The 21,463-nt window shown below is 39.0% G+C and overlaps 1 protein-coding gene across 1 annotated transcript in view; it reads right to left on the bottom strand.

Moving 5' to 3' along the window:
* KCNH8 (potassium voltage-gated channel subfamily H member 8) overlaps positions 1-21,463 on the bottom strand; it is a 380,547-nt gene that overhangs the window by 153,092 nt on the left and 205,992 nt on the right. The window contains exons 4-5 of the mRNA XM_064575899.1: positions 6,467-6,594; positions 1,410-1,650 (exon numbers count right to left, since the gene is read on the bottom strand). Of these exons, the coding sequence (XP_064431969.1) occupies positions 1,410-1,650; positions 6,467-6,594 (369 nt within the window). The remainder of the gene's footprint in view (positions 1-1,409; positions 1,651-6,466; positions 6,595-21,463) is intronic.

Raw genomic sequence — 21,463 nt, 5'->3', positions numbered from 1 at the left:
TATGGATACACCCAATTTGTTCCCAAGCTGGAATGTTGTTATTTGCCATTTACCAGTGATTTTATATCCCTTTACTACGGTTACACCTTTCCGATGAAGAATGGTTTAAGTTAAAAAAAAAAAAAAAAAAAGTAAAGATCTATTTCCTTGACTTTGTAGCCTTGCCGAGCTACCCAAGTAGACAACATTGCCATCTAGTGGTCTACACATACTACAGCCACCGTTTTTGGGGTGGGAGCCGGGGTCCTAACAGCTTGGAGGGAGGTTCCCAGTCAATGCAATGGTAATAGTGGTGCCAAAGCCACACCAAGAGCCTACAAACTCATCCAGAGAAAATGTGCTGACATTCAGTTAGAGCTTTACCAGCTCCACAGAGAAAAAAAGTACCATCACCACTGAAATAAGGGTTGGATTTGCCTCATTTATTTTCTTTCTTTGAACTTTTAAGATCCATTTCTCATTCCTTTGTTCACCTACATGCTTGAAAACATTTTCCGAACATTTTTTCATCTTTACAATAAGGATGTTGCCCTGTATCACCATGACTAGGTAAAGAAGCAGGCATCAAGGTTACCAATGATGGTCAAGAACTCCACAGGGGTAGATGAAAGGGACAAGGGACATTTCTGTACTACCTTTGCAATTTCCTGCGAATCTAAAACACACACACACACACACACACACACACACCCCTCTATAGGGAGTCAATCAAAGCCTTAATGGAGATATAGGATTTGTCTTAGAAGGAACAAGAAAGAGCTAGGCTTTGGTCTAAACAGATGAAGATTTAAGGGACAGGGAAATAGGAAGAGGCTTATGAGAGTGGAGCACAGACAGCTTCAGCTGAGGTTCCCAATATTCTAGAGATAAATATTTTTAGCAAGCATCCCTTGGGGCCGCTTTTTAAGTTAAAATCGGATACTCCCTGCTTCTCTTGATTGACTGGAAGGCTTATGTAATCCTTTGCTTCTGCAACCAGGCCACCTGTGGTAACAGCCACCAACATGCCAGAAAGGCATGGAAGGGGATGGAGAATCAAGCCCAAGACTGGACCATTATCAGACCACTGATAGGTTCTTGCCAAGCCCCCTCTTTGACCCTGTGCAATTAAGATCATGATGGATGCGAGAGTACCAACAAAATAGCCATTAAGTCTTTTTTAGCCTATTTTTGACAAAACAAGGATAGAAACACAAAACATGGGTTTAGATCTGTTTGACTAAAGGAACAGTGAGAAAGCTGGAAGAGGCAATTTTCAGAAATCCAAATATGTGCTTCTCCAAAATTTGCATCAGAGGCTTAGTCATGCCCATGCAGATGGATCTTAGTTCAAATTCATGTCAGAAAAATCTGGAACACACTTACTTCCTCTATGCAAATCCTCTAGGAAAGCAGCCGGTGGTTCTTACCTATAATAAAAAGAATCTCCACTGCAATGTCACTGACTGTTGTGCTCCGAGTCGTGGACAGGTCATCGTTGCCAATAAAGCAAACGTTGTAAGGTACAGTCACGGCAACATAAAACGTCGCCAACAGAATAAGCCAGTCCCAGCCGGCTTTAAAAGTGCTAAAATGCAAAAGTATGAATTTGGACTTTTTTGCATCCGAAACTTTATACTCCGGAAATGCTGGTTTATCTACAAAAACATTCTGTGGATAAAGACAAAAAGGAGAGAAGGGAGACACAACATTAGAAGCAAGGATCACACAGCCTTAAACACCCTTCTGTGAGGAGGATCATTCAGACACACAATGCCAACGTATTTTACAAGTGACTTTGAGAAGTTGGTGATGCAAAAGGTAGAGATGTACATACTAAAATTGGGCAAAGACCTTTGTTATAAGTAACAGGAATATGCAGAATTTAGTCATGAATGTTAAGTGAATAATCCAGACTTTGTTCGTCAAGAGCAAAAAGATCATTACCTAAAATGTCACCTATAAACATCCACAGTGGCAAGTATAGTCCTATACACACTGGAAACACAAAGATGCATTCATATTCCTATTGTCATGGGGACATTCCATATACTTGTAGTTTTGAGATGACCGTCCTTATCTAAAGGGTATATTTGACCTGAAATTCTTCTAATAGTAGCAAAGTTACCATTTTTCTTCCCAGAAAGGATATAGAGATGTATGGTCAACATTCTATGGTTAACAGCTATTAAGAGTTATTCAAGTCATAGGAGGAGAAAGGCAGTGTTCACTGTGCAGCCGATTAAACGCAGAAGAATAGCTGGAGTTTTATAACTGCAAAAGCACTTCACTTTGAAGGCAGTCCCAAATTGATGAACAATTCTTTATTGCTATGAGACAAAGGGAGGCCCAACAATAGCATGTGTAGAAATTTGACAAACCTATGACCAGATACTTGCAGACCTTGCTTTGACCTCAATTAATGAGAAATACAAGGTCGGTAATGGAAATTTAAATTTGAAAGTTAAACTGAATGAAGTGAACAGTTAAAAGTTTTGGAATACATGTGACTTGCAGGTCACAGTGTGTTTTCTTGTTTCAGCAATTGAAGAAAGGGCAAATTCATGTGGAATGTTCAGGGATTCCTGAAGTACTTGAGGATTCAAGAAAGGTCAGAGCCATCAGGAATACTTAGCTCTTTAGTGGTAACTATCAGTGACCAAATATTTTTGCTACCTTCATAGTAATGCACCCCCTGTCTTACCTTTTCCCCTTGGTAGGCATTCCCAACATGTTTCTACTTCCTGTTAATATTCTCACTCAACCCACACAGGCGCCTCTTAATGCCAGGATTTCATGGCGAGGGACTACTTCACTACTTCCAGAAGGTTCTTTGGATGCCCATCTGCCACTGCATCTCTGTTCCATTTAATTCCCTGAAACTTGACCTGCCTCTTTTGCCTCATTCTCTGGTTTCTGGAAACAAATGTAAAGGGTGGGCTTTGGCACAAAACTGGGAAGAGGAAGATGACATATCTGTTGGGCTTCTCATAAAGGTTTAGGTAGGTGCATAGGAGAAGAGAGAGTTAGGGTCAGTAAGTATTAATCACCTGAAGGTTGATAAGTACTTCTGCTTACGGAAGGACATGATGGATTCTTATATAAATTTTTTTTTCAAATATAAGACATTAGTAGAAAAGCCATGGAGGAATACCTCAATTTCTATCGGAGTAAGTCTTTTGCTATCATATTATAGAGATTAAAACTTTACCTTGTTTGAGGGAGATGCCAGCTCTGGGAGAGAGGATTAGGAAAACTCAGGAAGTATTTTCTTTGGATTATGCTGATTACATAAAGCATTAGTGAGGCTGGCACAAAAAGTCAGCAATATATCAGTTTTCTCCACAAGTCAGAAAATAATTCACACCATTTCATTTTTATAGGGTACTTAAAACATATTCCTTAAAATTATTTTAAAAGATACTAAGAATTCATTATACCTCAGATTAGGCTTAAATTGTGAAGGGTTTTTTAACTCAAATCCTGCACATTGTGACATGTTGACCTGAGTAAAAAAATAATTGCTCCTCTCCTCTTACACCAGATTCGTAGTTTTATAAAAAACCTTTTGAATGGAAGAAAATTTCTTATAATTGGAAAGTATGCTTTTAGCAAGTTGGGGGAAAACAGGTCTATTATTTATAACCCTGAAACACAGGGTTTGCCTAAGGAAAAATGCAAGCAACAATTCTCAATTTTAGTTATATATTATTTATTAATTTTGAAGCATATTCTTTAGTACCAATGGTGTTTTAGCTCTTTAACCTCTACGAATTATTGAAACACAATGATTAAAGCCAAAGCCTAACTAAGATAACTGTTTCCTAAACCATTTTTATAACTTTTCTTTGAAACTAACTTTTGAATGAGTAAAGAGATGGGAAAATATTTCTATAATCACTGCACCAAGTCCCAGGAAAGCGTTTGCCTTGCCTTTTGAGGACCACTGGTATCCAGCTGGTAATAATCGGGCATTTAAAGCACTCTCCTTTCAAGTTCCCAAGGAGCTCATGTGATCTTTACATTTCCTTGCGTTAGAGACACTTGCATGCTCACATGGTCGTATAATACAGTAACAAATCAAAGAAAGCAGAAATTAAGTGCCTTTTCTAAGATGTACCAGGCAGTCAGAGCCAGGACTCAAAGGTGTTATATACTGATTCTCAAACCTGGCTAATGGCCTGATGGGTTCATTGGCCTATGGTTGAATCATATATTCCTATTCCACAGAACTGTATCAAAGCACCATGGCTTTGAGTCAGAAGATTCACAGCGGGGTCCCACATCCTGCTTCTACTTTTGAGATCTTGAATAAGTTCTTTTCCATCATTAAAATGGAATTAATAAAAAATCATATCTAGTACTGGCTTACTATAAAAATCAAATAATATGATGTAAATACAAGGAATTTGTAAATAGGAAAGAGTTGTAAAAATATTGAGAATTTGTGTGTAAATGTTATTTTAACCAGAATTCCCCCAAAATAGATTGTTCAGCTGATAAACGATCCAGATCATTTTTTCCTCTTCTTCCTTCTCTCTTCCTGCTGTCTTTTGCCATTCTACTCTGTTCTCCTTGAAAAGAGAAAGAGAACAGGGCCAGTCCTGAGTTTACACATTACTTTTAGAAGTAAGATATTACATGTATGTTGGAGTCATTTCGTTGATTAGACATCCTTATTTCTAGGTATTATTTTAATGTTCCCCCCTCCCATATTTGTATTTTTTAAATGGTTGGCAATTTAGCAAATTAGCTAAGCAGTGGGAATTATGATTTTTTAAATTAGATTTTTAAGTACTGTTCTGTACTTTGTTGGATCTAAAGGGAAAAACAGCATGTTCAGCGAACACATTTTGAAGCTTAGTAATACTTGCTATGTTTAAATGATTTTCAGCTAAAGGGCAGAAGACAGTGTCAGCTTTCAGCATTATAGAATCTCTGGCTAATATTTGTTTAGGTGCTTTGTTGGTTGACCTGCATAGAGTCAAGCCCAGATGCGGTTACCTTTGTTTCTTCCTGGAACTTGTTTAATGTCGCTAAGGCTAGCTTAGTAACTGAAGGGAGTTGTAAATAGGAACCAGTGGAAGGAGGCCTAGATCAAGAGGTGTGCACTCTTTCAAGTCTATCCCTGGACTCTCAGCAAATCAGTGGACACCAAGGCACAGGTATCCCCAGAAAATCTTTATACTAAGTCAGGCCAAAATAAGCGGTGTGTGGCTCTTAATGGTGGTGCCTGGCAGATCGGCACCTGCATGGGTGATGGTCCTAGAGCACAAAAGGATCAAAGCAGCCTGTTCTGGTTTCCAGAAAGAAATCACACTGCAGCAGAGCTAGCTTTGCAGAACTTTCTTGTCAGATCTCCCCCTCGGCCTTGGCTCAGGCATCTTTCTTTGTTCACTACAGAGAAGCGGATACTTTGTATGTCTGATACATGGCTGTTTTACCGGCACATGCGTATTAGCTAGTCTCCAGCTTTCTATGTAGAAAGTAAGATGCCAAAGAAACCCCTTGTGTCCCTAACTCCCAGAACTTCTGGATCTTGGATTGATTCCAAAATAGCTCTGTCTGTTTGATGTGACTTTTTCTAATGTCGCTGGTAAATTAGGCCCTGAGTATTTGTATCTACCACCCATAGTCACACAGCCCACAAAGATGTTACGTTCTGAAGACTCCACAATGCACGTTAATTATATCACCATCATTTGAAAAAGTATCTCTAAATATCTATAACTAAACAGACAAAGAGTTCTGGGTTTCTCAGTGACATCTCTCAGTGCTGAGAACTAATTATAAAATTCATGTGAAATCCTGTAAGATGTGTGTAATGTAAAACTCTGCAAAGGATCACCTTTTTGAAGCCCAGTTATTTGCTGTGGCTTTTGACAGACAAGTACTAGATTTCAGAAAGTAGCCCTACTGTCATTTAGTAGGAGTGCAACTTTTGACAAAACCGTATGATATAAGGCATAGAATTTCAAATCCAATGTTCCGTTGTGTGACATTTCCAACTCTATTTTGTACAAGATGTGAATTTTTAAATGGAGTAATGACTTTGATTTGTTCATGGTCCTCCTGGATAAAAGCATTAAGTGAAATTAGATAAAATGCAAAATAGATGGAACTAAAATTAAATTTGAGAAATTTTAATCAACAAACTATGAATGTGTAATAGGACTTGGTGCATCATCTTGTTCATAAAATGTACCCAGTATGTCACCATTCACAGTGTCCCCTGTACCATATTGTACTGACTACAGTAATATTCTAATCTCTGTGCTGTGATAACACTATGATTAAGCACTTTTATTGCAGAAATGCTTCATGATTGCTGACCTTTTCTAGTTTACTCTTTATAGGAAAGCACAAACCAAAGTGCAAAAAAATCTAGGAAAACCAATAAATGAGTAATTGGAGCCTTTCTTTAGTGAATCAAATATTGGCACCAGGGGAAGCTCTAACATTCATAGTGTACTCACATACCACCTACATTATTTATTTTCAATTTGTTCTTTTCTCTTCTTTGCAGGTGCCCAGAGATGTGATAAAGGACCGCTCGGCTCCGTCTCCGGGCTGAGTCAAGGTGGGTCCCTGCTCTTGATCTTCCTTTGGCTTTATCTGGGGGAAAATAAAACTCATTAAGCACCAATGAATGCATCATTTCATCCTAAGAAAGTCAAGTTTTGACAGTTCCTTTTCAAGACACATAGTACACGTTTTTCAGCACTTAAAATTATCTGTGAGCTCCTAATGACATTTATTTAATTGTAGTCCTTTACAGTTTATATATTTTTGTCATCATATTAGCTGCATAATTTTTTAAATTACAGTAAAGCATACAGGAGCATAGAAGAAATTTCAAACAGTTCAGAAAAACATTAAATCAAAAGTCAAAAAATATTACTCCTATCTTCCTGCTATTCCACATTCATATCCCTAATTCAGCTCCCAATATTTTTTCTTGATACTTTTCCAGAAAAATATCTAATATATACGCTATATCAACATTTATATTTATTCTTCTTTGTATAAATGGAAGTTTTCAAGAAAGCCTCTTTTTTTTCAAAGATTTTATTTATTTATTTATTTATTTATTTATTTATTTATTTATTTGAGAGAGCATGAGAGAGAGAGAACATGAGCGGGGGGAGAGGAAGAGAGAGCGGGAGAAGCAGACTCCCCGTGGAGCAGGGAACCTGACATGGCTAAATTCCGGGACCCCAGGATCACGAACTGAGCAGAAGGCAGGCACTTAACCACTTAACCAACTGAGCCACCCAGGCGCCCCATAAAAACTCTTTATTTAATCTTTTTTTCACATCAACGTAACTTGTAAATCATTCTAAATATGCACACTATTTGCACTTATTTTTATGAAGTCTATTCATATTATTTTTGTCAATATTAAAGTTACATTAGTATTTTTTTATTTATTTGTAAGAGCTCTTTGTGTACTAATTGCCATTTTCTTATATGTGCTGCCAACAGTGCTCCCATTTTGTTACTTGTCTTTGAATTTTACTTATTCAGTATAGAAATTTTTAATTTTTATGTTGTCAGATTTAATGATGTACCCATTGTGGTGTCTAAACCTTATGTCCTGCATATAGCCAAACTGCCATCACTAAAAAATTGTTTTAAAAAAATCTATGCATGCTTTCTTCCGACATCTTTATGTCTTTTTTATTTTTGGCATTTAAATCTTTAATCCAATTGGACTCTATTTCAGTAAAATGAGGTATATATCCAGCTATTTTATTTTCTTCCCAAAGGGCTACTGTCCAGGAGGAAAAAAACATGTTATATGACATTAAGAAACACTTTGTCTTTATTTGGTCAGTCGATCAACATACAATTTCATCCTAAATAAATTGTATCTATGTTACAGTGGCTGCAAAATATAAAAATTAAAAACTATTATTTACTTAAGCTTCATCATCCAATCTCTATAGCATTACAAAGGCTCTTTGATTTTTCTCTGTCATAAAAATGATGTGGTTTGGTTGCTACCATGGGGAAACCATATAACTATTATTGATAGCTATTGTGTGCCTGGCTTTGTTCTATTGATTATTTCAATTAATCCTTATGAATATCCAGTGAGATTAGTTTTAATATCCTCCATTTACAGATGAGAAAACGGAAAGGCTTACTAGGATCACGCAGCTAGTAAGGAACAGAGGCAAGATGTGAAGCCTGACTGGTTGAAAGTCCCTACTCCTCCCACACGGAGCATGGAGCAGGAAAACTGCCTGGTGTTGAGTGTCACTTAGACTAATGTGGATGGTTGTCCCGACCCATCTGAGCTTGGACTCCAAATCTTTCAAGGGCTTTAACCACAACCAATTTCCACTCTATCCTGGCATGCTTTTAACGACCAGAAAGTCGGGTGTTTTATTCCCTGCAAAAGTCTAATCTGATGTTACCTGGTTTTGTTTTGTTTTTTAAATTGTTCATGTTTTGCCTCTTATTTTGAAAGAATGTTTAAAATAAAATATGATACATTACTATAGGCTTGAATCACTAAACACATATTAAGAAACACAAAACACAACATCAAAAGGGGCACTTTTTTTTTGAAACTCATGGCTTGACAAGCACATGTTGTTATACTGTTAAAGGTTAAGATCATGTGTTTGTGTGTTCATGTTTTCGGTCTACACAGAACTCTTGAACACTGTATTTGAAAATGTAATTATTAATCCAGCAGGGAGTAAATTTGAATATATTTAAATATAAAAACTGCAAGAGTTTTAAAACAATGTCTACAGGAATATAGTGGGAAGGCCAGGGGGCTGCTTCTGCTGTATCAGCTGGTATCAAAATGCCAGGTGGAATTACAATGTGACTCCCAAGTGGACCAGATTAGAGACATTAATGACAGATAATAAGCCAATTCCCTTCAGTGGAGAAATCTAATTAATAGTTGAGATTTTCCAAAGGAAACAACAGCAATTTTATAGTCTTAAAAAAGGGTCCCTCAAAGGGAAATATCCAAAAAAACCCCAAAACTTATCTGTCTTGATCTTGGCTCTAAATGGAAGAAAAGAAGAAGTCTTCCTTGAAAACTTTTCATTACAGTCTAATCCTTGTGCAGGATTGAAGTTGAAAATCATTCTACCTATGCGATCTAAAAATCTCCCAAGCAGCGGAAGTTCTTTCTGCCCACAGGTCCTGTTCCTGTGCGTTAATAAAACCCCCTTTTTACACTGAAGAAGAAAATAAATAAAGCAAAATAAAATAAAATAAAATCTCCCAAGCAGAGAAATGAATTTAAAATGCTCCTGGGTTGATGGCTCCTGACTGAAAAAAAAAAAAAAAAAAAAGAAATCACAACTAGAATAGGGAACAACTTATTTTTAAAAATATATATAAAGTACTCATGACAGCAATATTTGTAAGTTGCACATATACACAAACACATAAACATATATATATGTAACACAGACATGTGTGTTTGTGCATATAACTAGAATAAGCCAAATGTTCATAGACAAAAAGATGTATAAACAAACTGTGGTAGAGTTATGACATAGAATATTAAAATTCTATTAATGGACATATGTGGAAATAAATGGAAAATGAATGAAATAGTGTCCACCTGTTAGCATAGAAATATCTCGAAAACATAATAATGAGTACAAAAGCAGGGAATAGAACACAGACAACAAGGCAACATATTTATAGTGTTCACACACATGCAAAACTAAGTAACATAGGTTTAGGGGAATGTATGTGCTGTAAAACTACACATAATCAACACACATACATGTGTGTTATAATTGGATCCAGGGGCACCTGAGCAGTGCAGTCAGTTAAACATCTGACTCCTGGTTTCAACTGGTCACGATCTCAGGGTCATGAGATCGAGTCCCAAGTCGGGCTCCGGGCTCAGTGTAGAGTATGCTTCAGGTTTTCTCTCCCTCTCCCTCGTCCCTCCTGCTTGTGTTCTCTCTCTCTCTCAAATATATAAAATGTTAAAAAAAAAAAAAGAAAAAAAGAGTGGATCCAGGAAACTAACTTATACATATATTATATATATTGTATTTTTTAATAAAAAATATTTCACAACAAATAAAAGATAAGACTAAAGTGGTATCAGATCACTTAACTGTGGGAACTGTGTCAATTCTTTGGTGTGGTGGCCAGGTTGGGGGGTGGTAATCAATTGCTTAAGAAAAATGACTTAGGGTTAAAATCTGAAAAAGGATTATTTGTTAATAAAACAAGGTGAGGGGTAGCAGAGGGAGGAACATTTCTGACAGAGCAAATAAAATGTATGAGGGCTTTGGGCATAAAAGAGCTCAGCATCCCTGAAAAACTGAAAGAAGTCCAGGAGAGTTGGCATAGGGAGAACAGGAGAAAACGAAGTAAAGGGGGAAATGAGGAGGTAGACAGATCACCCATCACCCAGGGCCTCTGAGGCCACATTAAGAATTTTGTTTTTTACCCTAAGTGCAATGGTAAAAGTATTAATCAGGGAACAGCTTAGGCTTGAATGACTCTCTTGAATAAGAAAATGACTCTCTCTCTTTCTATGTGTGGGTCTGTGTGTCTGTCTCACTCTCTTCTTTCCTGTAATACAGCAGAGGAGAGCACACTAAAGTGGTGGAGCAGCTCTGCCATCCTTCACTAGCGGCCTCCATCTCTGAGTCCAAGGCAGCTCCCGTGGGGGAACAGGAAGAGGAAGTAAGTAGAAGGCATGAAGCTTTCCCATCCTTTACTCACCCCGTATTAGCCACACCTGGCTACAAAGAGGTGAGGAAAGAGAGCCACTAGCTGGGCAACCTTGTTCCCTGTTGAATCTCTGTTGTAAGCTGGAGAGGGTTCTATTATTAATGGATGAGTTCTGGGGGATAGTTAACAGTTCTGGCACTGAAACCATAGCAAGGTTTTAAGCGTTCAAATGCCACAAGAAAATTTGAGCTTTCAAAATAACACATTAACCTGCAGTGAGGAAAGTGATTAGAAAGAGTCAATAGAGGTCATTAGGAATCACCCAGGCAGCGATTTTAGGAGGTCTGTGGAAACAGGCCCTAGCAGTGAAGGTGGGACATGGCTGACACGTTCGAAATATATTTAGAGAAAAGCTGCATGTCTTTGTCACTTAATAGATTATGAAATTATCTTGCAAGACAGCGAAAGGAGAAAATCTAGGCCCTCCAAAACATGATGGGCCGACTGTGAGCCTAAAAAGAGCTTGAAAAAGAGAAATACAAAAAGGAGGGAAAGGATAGTTGTGGTGTCAGAGAATCTGAGGGAGAAGAAGGGTCCAGGAAAGAGAGAGGCCATGGTGTCTGCACACCTCACTTTGAGTGATTCTCCTCAGCTGGAAGAGACACCCCATCCCTCTCTTTTAATAGGAAGGAAGGAGGACACTGATTGCATATATATGGAGGTGAACATATAGGTTTCATGGCAGGAAGATGAAATAGCTCCTGTCTGAGAGATTCTTTCTTTCTTTCTTCCTTTTTCTTCCCTCCCTCCCCTCCTCTTCCCCCGGTGCCCCCTCCTCTCTCCCCTCCCCTAGCCTTTCCTTCTTTTCTTCTCCCTTTCTTTATTTCTCTGTTCCTTTTTGTTCTCACTGACTTTGGTGGTGAAGTCAAATGCTGAGGATGAGGGGTAATTAGTAGGAGCTGGTAGTTTGAAGACAAGAAGGAATGCTTGAAATATTTGTTGTAGAGGATGGGCTGTCAAGCCCAGTAAGGAAAGTGATAAATTTGTTGGGGAATTTGCCCCATTTGAGTCTGCTAAAAATAAATTTAGAGTGATTTCCATCCTCCCTAACACAAGTATTATACCAGCAGTTCACAGCCACTTGTGTTTAGGCCAAAGAAAACGTATTGTTGGTCCTTTTGAGTTTGCAGCTTTGTCAGATGGATATAGAGAAAATATGGAGATGCAAGAGAGTTTAGGGTCTATGCACAAGAGACTTTAAAATGATGATATATGAGGGTGCCTGGGTGGCTCAGTTGGTTAAGCGACTGCCTTCGGCTCAGGTCATGATCCTGGAGTCCCCGGATCGAGTCCTGCATTGGGCTCCCTGCTCAGCGGGGAGTCTGCTTCGTCCTCTGACCCTCCTCCCTCTCATGTGCTTGCTCTCTCTCATTCTCTCTCTCTCAAATAAATAAATAAAATCTTTAAAATAAAATAAAATAAAATAAAATGATGATATATGAGTGCTAAGGCAGAAGGAAAATGAAAACAGTAGTGAACTAACAAAAGGAAGAAGATGAAGATTCCAGTGACCTGTACATCATCATCAGCTCAAAAAAGGTAAATGAGTAACATATAAGGGGAGGAGGTACTATGTCTGTAAGCAGTACGATCACGAAGCAATTTCAGTTACTGAGCAATACCGGTAACTTCAAGGAAAAAAATTAAAAGTTACGTTTACACTCCAGGGAGTTAGACCTTCTCAAAAAAACATTATGTATTAGCAATATTCCCTTAACCCCTCTCATGTTCTAGGCATCAGGCTAGGAATGTTGTCTTGGTTCTCATTTCATCCTCACTTTGTAAGGCATCAATTTTTCGATTTATTGCAAAGCAAATGAAAGGTCAGAGAAATCCTGTGACTTGCCCAAATTCAAAATGGGTGGACTGATTAATATTTGAATCCTGAATAATCTTCCTTGAAATCTTGTGTTCTTTCCACCTCACCATAGATTATGGACAACTAGGCAGTAGCCTCTAATGAGATGTTCTCACCTCCCTGTGTCATCCAGTTGGGTCAGAATGGGTCTATCTCCTAGATAGGCATTATTTCCTCTGCTGTCTTTTCTCCCATTTTGCTCTTTCCTTTGCATCACAAAAGACACACACTGGAACACACACCGCCTTAGTTGTCACTTTTAGGCTCCATGTCCTTCCCACTTCCCCTCACATCTCCTTTTACGTTGTAAAATACTTTTATAATATATTGGTTTATATTCGAGCATATATGTATTCCCATTTAGATAGTAAGGCAGAGACTTCTGATTTAAGATGGCTAAAAAACAAAAACAAAAAAAACAAAACAAAACTCCCCCTTATTTAAAAAATTATAAGAAGAACATAAAAAAATCATGAATTTTTATGCTTTAAATTCTATAATGTTGAAAGTGAAAAATGGTTAAAAACCACAAAGAAATCTTAAAAACTAAAATCAGAGTGAAATCATTTCACTGTCTCAAAAATTGATAGGTCATGGTGGCAATAAATTAAAATTATAGAGAAATTTAATTATTTAGTATTTATTTTCTGTATTTATTTATAATTTATTTATTTATATTTTACTTATTTATATTAATTAATCTATAGTTAATGAACATATATCTATGGTTCCATCCAACATGGAATGCCCATTATTTTCACATGCTTGTGGAAATTTCACAACAATTGATTTTGTTCTGCAAAGACAATTTCTAAAGTATCCTAAAATGTAGAAGTCATGTGCATAAAAAAACCTTCTACCTATTTCTAACTCTCATCATTTGGATTTTTTAAAATCCCATATAACTCTTGATTTTAAAAGAAATTAGTAACTGAAATTACAGACTTTTGGAAGTGAACAAATATTGTTTTAGAAAATAATCTTGGTGGGGCGCCTAAGTGGCTCAGTCGTTAAGTGTCTGCCTTCAGCTCAAGTCAGGATCCCAGGGTCCTAGGATAGAGCCCTGCATCGGGCTCCCTGCTCGGCAGGAAGCCTGCTTCTCCCTCTCCCACTCCCCCTGCTTGTGTTCCCTCTCTCGCTGTCTCTGTCAAATAAATAAATAAAACCTTTAAAAAAATAAATAAAAAATAAACAATGTTGGGGCACCTGGGTGGCTCAGTTAAGCATCTAACTCTTGGTTTCAGCTAAGGTCATGATCTCAGGGTTGTGGGACTGAGCCCTACGTTGGGCTCTGTGCTCAGAGTGCACTCTGCTTCAAATTCTTTCTCCCTTTCCCACTGCCCCTCTCCCCTCAAATAAATAAATAAATCTTTTTTTTTTTTTAAGATTTTTTTTATTTATTTGCGAGAGAGAATGAGAGACAGAGAGCACGAGAGGGAGGAGGGTCAGAGGGAGAAGCAGACTCCCCGCTGAGCAGGGAGCCCGATGCGGGACTCGATCCAGGGACTCCAGGATCATGACCTGAGCCGAAGGCAGTCGCTTAACTGACTGAGCCACCCAGGCGCCCAATAAATAAATCTTTAAAAAAAATAATAAATAAACAATGTTACCAAGAGTATTTGATATCCAAACCTAATGAATGTGAGTGAAGATGGATCAGAGGAAAATTAATACTTAAAGTACATGTGTTCTAAAAGTTATCATATAAAAATATCCAGTACATAGAGCAAAATAAATATTTAAAATGTAAAATATGTAGAACTTTTCTTCAGGACACAAAATATAATTATTTACAAAGAGAAAGCCAAATGGGGGGGCGGAGCAAGATGGCGGAGGTGTAGGAGACCTGGATTTCGTCTCCTCTCAGGAATTCAGCTGGCTAGGGATCAAACCATTCTGAACACCTACAAACTCAACAGGAGATCGAAGAAAAGAAGAGCAACAACTCTCTCATCAGAAAAGTGACCACTTTCTGGAAGGTAGGACGTGCGGAGAAGTGAATCCGCAGCGATATTCAGGAGGATAGACGGCGGGGGAGGGGCCTCCGTCGGCCGCTTCTGGCAACTGATAGAGCCGCGCGCGGAGCACAAAATCGGAACTTTTAAAAGTCTGCGCCGCCGAGGGACGTCACTCTGGTGGCTAAGCGGGGGGGGGAACCCTCCGGGACAGTGTGGTCTCAGGACCCTCAGGGTCACAGAAAGACCGGGGGTGCCTGAGTGCGGCAGAGCTCCCAGGTATCGGAGCGGGGAAGCCGGCTGCAGAGGCAGAGCCCAGGCGCAGGCTCTCAGCTCGGGGTGGCCCTAAACCGTGATCCGCCGCACAGTCGGGCCCCTGCTCCTCCAGCAGGGACCCAACAAGCGGCAGATCCGGGGAGACTCACCTTCCTCCCCCGGGAGGAGCCGCGCGGGAGTGCACAGCAGGGATCTGCTGGGTTTGGAGACTCCACCCGGGGTCGGGTGCCAGAGACAGAGGCGCGCGGTCGCAGGCCGGGTGAGCACGGGGTGCGGCCGGAGACCGGGGAGACGGGAGTGACTGACGGCTTTTCTCTGGGGGCTCACTGAGGAGCGGGGCCCCGAGTTCTCGGCTCCTCCGGGGCGGAGATTGGGAGGCCGCCATTTTCACTCTCCGCCTCCAAAGCTGTACGGAAAGCTCGCAGGGAACAAAAGCCCCGGAGAGCAAACCCGAGCAGATTACTTCGCCGGGAGGGAGCAAGGGCGGGGCAATTCCGCCTCCGGCAGAGACATTTGGAAACCACGGCAACAGGCCCCTCCCCAGAAGATCAGCGAGAACAGCCAGCCAAGACCAAGTTCACCAATCAATGAGAACGGCAGAACTCCAGCACTACGGGAATACTGCAAATAGAATTCATGGCTTTTTTACCATGATTCTTTAGTCTTTCAAAGTTAAATTTTTTTTAACTGTCTTTTTTTCTTTTTTTTTTTTGAATTTTTCTTTATCCCTTTTTCAACCAACATCTTATCAATCCCTTTTTTTAAAAAACATTTTTATTTTTCATTTTTTAGAGTCATATTCTATCCCTTCATAGTAGTTACCCATATTTTTGGCTTATATATATATAAGTTGTTCTCTCTTTAAAATTTTGAGATAGTTTCTTCTAACAGATTAAAATATACCCTAAATCTCTAGTATATGGTGTTTTCTATTCCCCTGCCTGATCACATTCTCTCCCTTTTTTTTTCTCTTTTTCTTTTTTTAAATCCTCTTCTTTCTTTTTTCAAACAACTTCTTATCAATTCCTTTTATAAAATTTTTTATAATTTCCATCTTTACAGTCATATTCCATCCCTTCATCATATCAACCCTTATTTTTGTACATATATAAGTTTTTCTTTCTTTAAACTTTTGGGAGGCACTTTCTTCTAAAAGACCAAAATACACCCCAAATCTAGTGTGTGGCACTGATCTATATACCAGCCTGATCATATTTGATCACATTCTGGTTTTATTTTGTTGTTGTTGTTTTGTTTTGTTTGTTTTTGTTTTTATCTTTATGTTTTTCTTTTTCTGTTCTTTTTCTTTTTTCTCTCTTTCCGTTTCTTGTTCCACTGCTTCAGGTCTTTTCTGATTTGTTTAGAGTATATTTTCTGGGGATGTTGTTACTCTGCTAGCATTTTGTTCTCTCATTAATCTATTCTCCTCTACACAAAATGACAAGACGGAAAAAATCACCTCAACAAAAAGAACAAGAGGTAGTACCAACTGCCAGGGACTTACTGAATACGGACATTAGTATGATGTCAGATCTAGAGTTCAGAATCATCACTTTAAAGATACTAGCTGGGCTTGAAAAAAATATGGAAGTTATTAGAGAAACCCTTTCTGGAGAAGTAAAAGAGCTAAAATCCAACCAAGTAGAAATCAAAAAGGCTATTAATGAGGTGCAGTCAAAAATGGGGGCGCTAACTGCTAGAATAAATGAGGCAGAAGAGAGAATCAGTAATATAGAAGATGAAATGATGGAAAATAAAGAAGCTGAGAAAAAGAGAGATAAACAACTACTGGATCACGAGGGCAGAATTCGAGAGATAAGCGATACCTTAAGATGAAACAACATTAGAATAATTGGGATCCCAGAAGAAGAAGAAAGAGAGAGAGGGGCAGAAGGTATAATGGAGCAAATTATAGCAGAGAACTTCCCTAATTTGGGGAAGGAAACAGGCATGAAAATCCAGGAAGCACAGAGAACCCCTCTCAAAATCAATAAAAATAGGTCAACACCCCAACATCTAATAGTAAAACTTACGAGTCTCATAGACAAAGAGAAAATCCTGAAAGCAGCTCGGGAGAAGAGATATGTAACCTACAAGGGTAGAAACATTAGATTGGCAACAGACCTATACACAGAGACCTGGCAGGCCAGAAAGGACTGGCAGGATATATTCAGAGCACTAAATGAGAAAAATATGCAGCCAAGAATACTCTATCCAGCTAGGCTGTCATTGAAAATTGAAGGAGAGATAAAAAGCTTCCAGGACAAACAAAAACTAAAGGAATTTGCAAACACAAAACCAGCCCTACAGGAAATCTTGAAAGGGGTCCTCTAAGCAAAGAGAGAGCCTAAAAGCAACATAGACCAGAAAGGAACACAGACAATATACAGTAACAGTCACCTTACAGGCAATATAATGGCACTAAATTCCTATCTTTCAATAGTTACCCTGAATGTAAATGGGCTAAATGCCCCAATCAAAAGACACAGGCTATCAGACTGGATTAAAAAACAAGACCCATTGATATGCTGTCTGCAAGAGACTCATTTTAGAACCAAAGACACCCCCAGATTGAAAGTGAGGGGGTGGAAAACCATTTACCATGCTAATGGACACCAAAAGAAAGCTGGGGTGGCAATCCTTATATCAGACAGATTAGATTTTAAACCAAAGACTGTAATAAGAGATGAGGAAGGACATTATATCCTACTTAAAGGATCTATCCAACAAGAAGATCTAACAATTGTAAATATCTATGCCCCTAACATGGGAGCAGCCAATTATATAAGGCAATTAATAACAAAAGCAAAGAAACACATCGACAACAATACAATAATAGTGGGGGACTTTAACACCCCCCTCACTGAAATGGACAGATCGTCTAAGCAAAAGATCAACAAGGAAATAAAGACTTTAAATGACACACTGGACCAAATGGACTTCACAGACATATTCAGAACATTCCATCCCAAAGCAACGGAATACACATTCTTCTCTAGTGCCCATGGAACATTCTCCAGAATAGATCACATCCTAGGTCATAAATCAGGTCTCAACCGGTACCAAAAGTTTGGGATCATTCCCTGCCTATTTTCAGACCACAATGCTTTGAAACTAGAACTCAATCACAAGAGGAAAGTTGGAAAGAACTCAAATACATGGAGGCTAAAGAGCATCCTACTGAAGAATGAATGGGTCAACCAGGAAATTAAAGAAGAATTTAAAAAATACATGGAAACCAATGAAAATGAAAACACAACTATTCAAAATCTTTGGGATGCAGCAAAGGCAGTCCTAAGAGGAAAGTATATAGCAATAAAAGCCTTTCTCAAGAAAGAAGAAAGGTCTCAAGTACACAACCTAACCCTACACCTAAAGGAGCTGAGAAAGAACAGCAAATAAAGCCTAAACCCAGCAGAAGAAGAGAAATAATAAAGATCAGAGCAGAAATCAATGAAATAGAAACTAAAAGAACAGTAGAACAGATCAACGAAACCAGGAGCTGGTTCTTTGAAAGAATTAACAAGATTGATAAACCCCTGGCCAGACTTATCAAAAAGAGAAGAGAAATGACCCAAATCAACAAAATCATGAATGAAAGAGGAGAGATCACAACCAACACCAAAGAAATACAAACAATTCTAAGAACATATTATGAGCAACTCTATGTGAGCAAATTAGATAACCTGGAAGAAATGGATGCATTCCTAGAGATGTATCAACTACCAAAACTGAACCAGGATGAAATAGAAAACCTGAACAGACCTATAACCACTAAGGAAATTGAAGCAGTCATCAAAAATCTCCCAAAAAACAAAAGCCCAGGGCCAGATGGCTTCCCAGGGGAATTCTACCAAACATTTCAAGAAGAATTAATACCTATTCTTCTGAAACTGTTCCAAAAAATAGAAATGGAAGGAAAACTTCCAAACTCATTTTATGAGGCCAGCATTACCTTGATCCCCAAACCAAAGACCCCATCAAAAAGGAGAATTACAGACCAATATCCCTGATGAACATGGATGCAAAAATTCTCACCAAAATACTAGCCAATAGGATCCAACAGTACATTAAAAGGATTATTCACCACGACCAAGTGGGATTTATCCCTGGGCTGCAAGGTTGGTTCAACATCCGCAAATCAATCAATGTGATACAATACATTAACAAAAGAAAGAACAAGAATCATATGATCCTCTCAATAGATGCAGAAAAAGCTTTTGACAAAGTACAGCATCCTTTCTTGATCAAAACTCTTCAGAGTATAGGGATCGAGGGTACATACCTCAATATCATAAAAGCCATCTATGAAAAACCTACAGCGAATATCATTCTCAATGGGGAAAAACTGAGAGCTTTCCCCCTAAGGTCAGGAACGCGGCAGGGATGTCCACTATCACCACTGCTATTCAACATAGTATTGGAAGTCCTAGCCACAGCAATCAGACAACAAAAAGAAATCAAAGGCATCCAAATTGGCAAAGAAGAAGTCAAACTCTCACTCTTTGCAGATGATATGATACTTTATGTGGAAAACCCAAAAGACTCCACCCCAAAACTGCTAGAACTCATACAGGAATTCAGTCAAGTGGCAGGATATAAAATCAATGCACAGAAGTCAGTGGCATTCCTATACACCAACAACAAGACAGAAGAAAGAGAAATTAAGGAGTCGATCCCATTTACAATTGCACCCAAAACCATAAGATACCTAGGAATAAATCTAACCAAAGAGACAAAGGATCTGTACTCAGAAAACTATAAAATACTCATGAAAGAAATTGAGGAAGACACAAAGAAATGGAAAAACGTTCCATGCTCATGGATTGGAAGAACAAATATTGTGAAGATGTCAATGCTACCTAGAGCAATCTACACATTCAATGCAATCCCCATCAAAATACCATCCACTTTTTTCAAAGAAATGGAACAAATAATCCTAAAATTTGTATGGAACCAGAAAAGACCCCGCATAGCCAGAGGAATGTTGAAAAAGAAAAGCAAAGCCGGCGGCATCACAATTCCGGACTTCCAGCTCTATTACAAAGCTGTCATCATCAAGACAGCATGGTATTGGCACAAAAACAGACACATAGATCAATGGAACAGAATAGAGAGAAGGTCCAGAAATGGACCCTCAACTCTATGGTCAACTCATCTTTGACAAAGCAGGAAAGAATGTCCAATGGAACAAAGACAGTCTCTTCAACAAATGGTGTTGGGAAAATTGGATAGCCACGTGCAGAAGAATGAAACTGGACCATTTCCTTACACCACACACAAAAACAGACTCCAAATGGTTGAAAGACCTCAATGTGAGACAGGAGTCCATCAAAATCCTAAAGGAGAACACAGGCAGCAACCTCTTCGACCTCAGCCGAAGCAACTTCTTCCTAGAAACATCGCCAAAGGCAAGGGAAGCAAGGGCAAGAATGAACTATTGGGACTTCATCAAGATAAAAAGCTTTTGCAAAGCAAAGGAAACAGTCAACAAAACCAAAAGACAACCGACAGAATGGGAGAAGATATTTGCAAATGACATATCAGATAAAGGGCTAGTATCCAAAATCTATAAAGAACTCATCAAACTCAACACCCAAAGAACAAATAATACAATCAAGAAATGGGCAGAAGACATGAACAGACATTTTTCCAAAGAAGACATCCAAATGGCCAACAGACACATGACAAAGTGCTCAATATCGCTCGGCATCAGGTAAATCCAAATCAAAACCTCAATGAGATACCACCTCACACCAGTCAGAATGGCTAAAATTAACAAGTCAGGAAACAACAGATGTTGGCGGGGATGCGGAGAAAGGGGAACCCTCCTACACTGTTGGTGGGAATGCAAGCTGGTGCAGCCACTCTGGAAAACAGTATGGAGGTTCCTCAAAAAGTTGAATATAGAGCTACCATATGATCCAGCAATTGCACTACTGGGTATTTACCCCAAAGATACAAAAGTAGGGACCCGAAGGGGTACATGCACCCCGATGTTTATAGCAGCAATGTCCACAATAGCCAAACTGTGGAAAGAGCCAAGATGTCCATTGACAGATGAATGGATAAAGAAGATGTGGTATATATATACAATGGAATATTATGCAGCCATCAAAAGGAATGAGATCTTGCCATTTGCAACGACGTGGATGGAACTGGAGGGTATTATGTTGAGTGAAATAAGTCAAACAGAGAAAGACATGTATCATAGGATCTCACTGATATGAGGAATTCTTAATCTCAGGAAACAAACTGAGGGTTGCTGGAGTGGGGGGTGGGGTGGGAGGGATGGGGTGACTGGGTGATAGACACTGGGGAGGGTAGGTGCTCTGGTAAGCACTGTGAATTGTGCAAGACTGTTGAATCTCAGATCTGTACCTCTGAAACAAATAATGCAATATATGTTAAGAAAAAAAAAAGAAGAAGGTAGCGGGAGGGGAAGAATGAAGCGGGGGAAATCGGAGGGTTAGACGGACCATGAGAGACGATGGACTCTGAAAAACAAACTGAGGGTTCTAGAGGGGAGGGGGGTGGGAGGATGGGTTAGCCTGGTGGTGGGTATTGAGGAGGGCACATTCTGCATGGAGCACTGGGTGTTATGCACAAACAATGAATCATGGAACACTTCATCTAAAACTAATGATGTAATGTATGGGGA

The sequence above is a fragment of the Mirounga angustirostris genome, unplaced genomic scaffold (assembly GCF_029215605.1).
Source record: "Mirounga angustirostris isolate CCGP_5_RB_7025 unplaced genomic scaffold, mMirAng1.0.hap1 SCAF_1, whole genome shotgun sequence".
In the NCBI taxonomy this organism is placed as follows: Eukaryota; Metazoa; Chordata; class Mammalia; order Carnivora; family Phocidae; genus Mirounga; species Mirounga angustirostris.
Note: the sequence above shows the minus strand (reverse complement) of the source record. Positions and strands in the feature narration are given on the sequence as shown.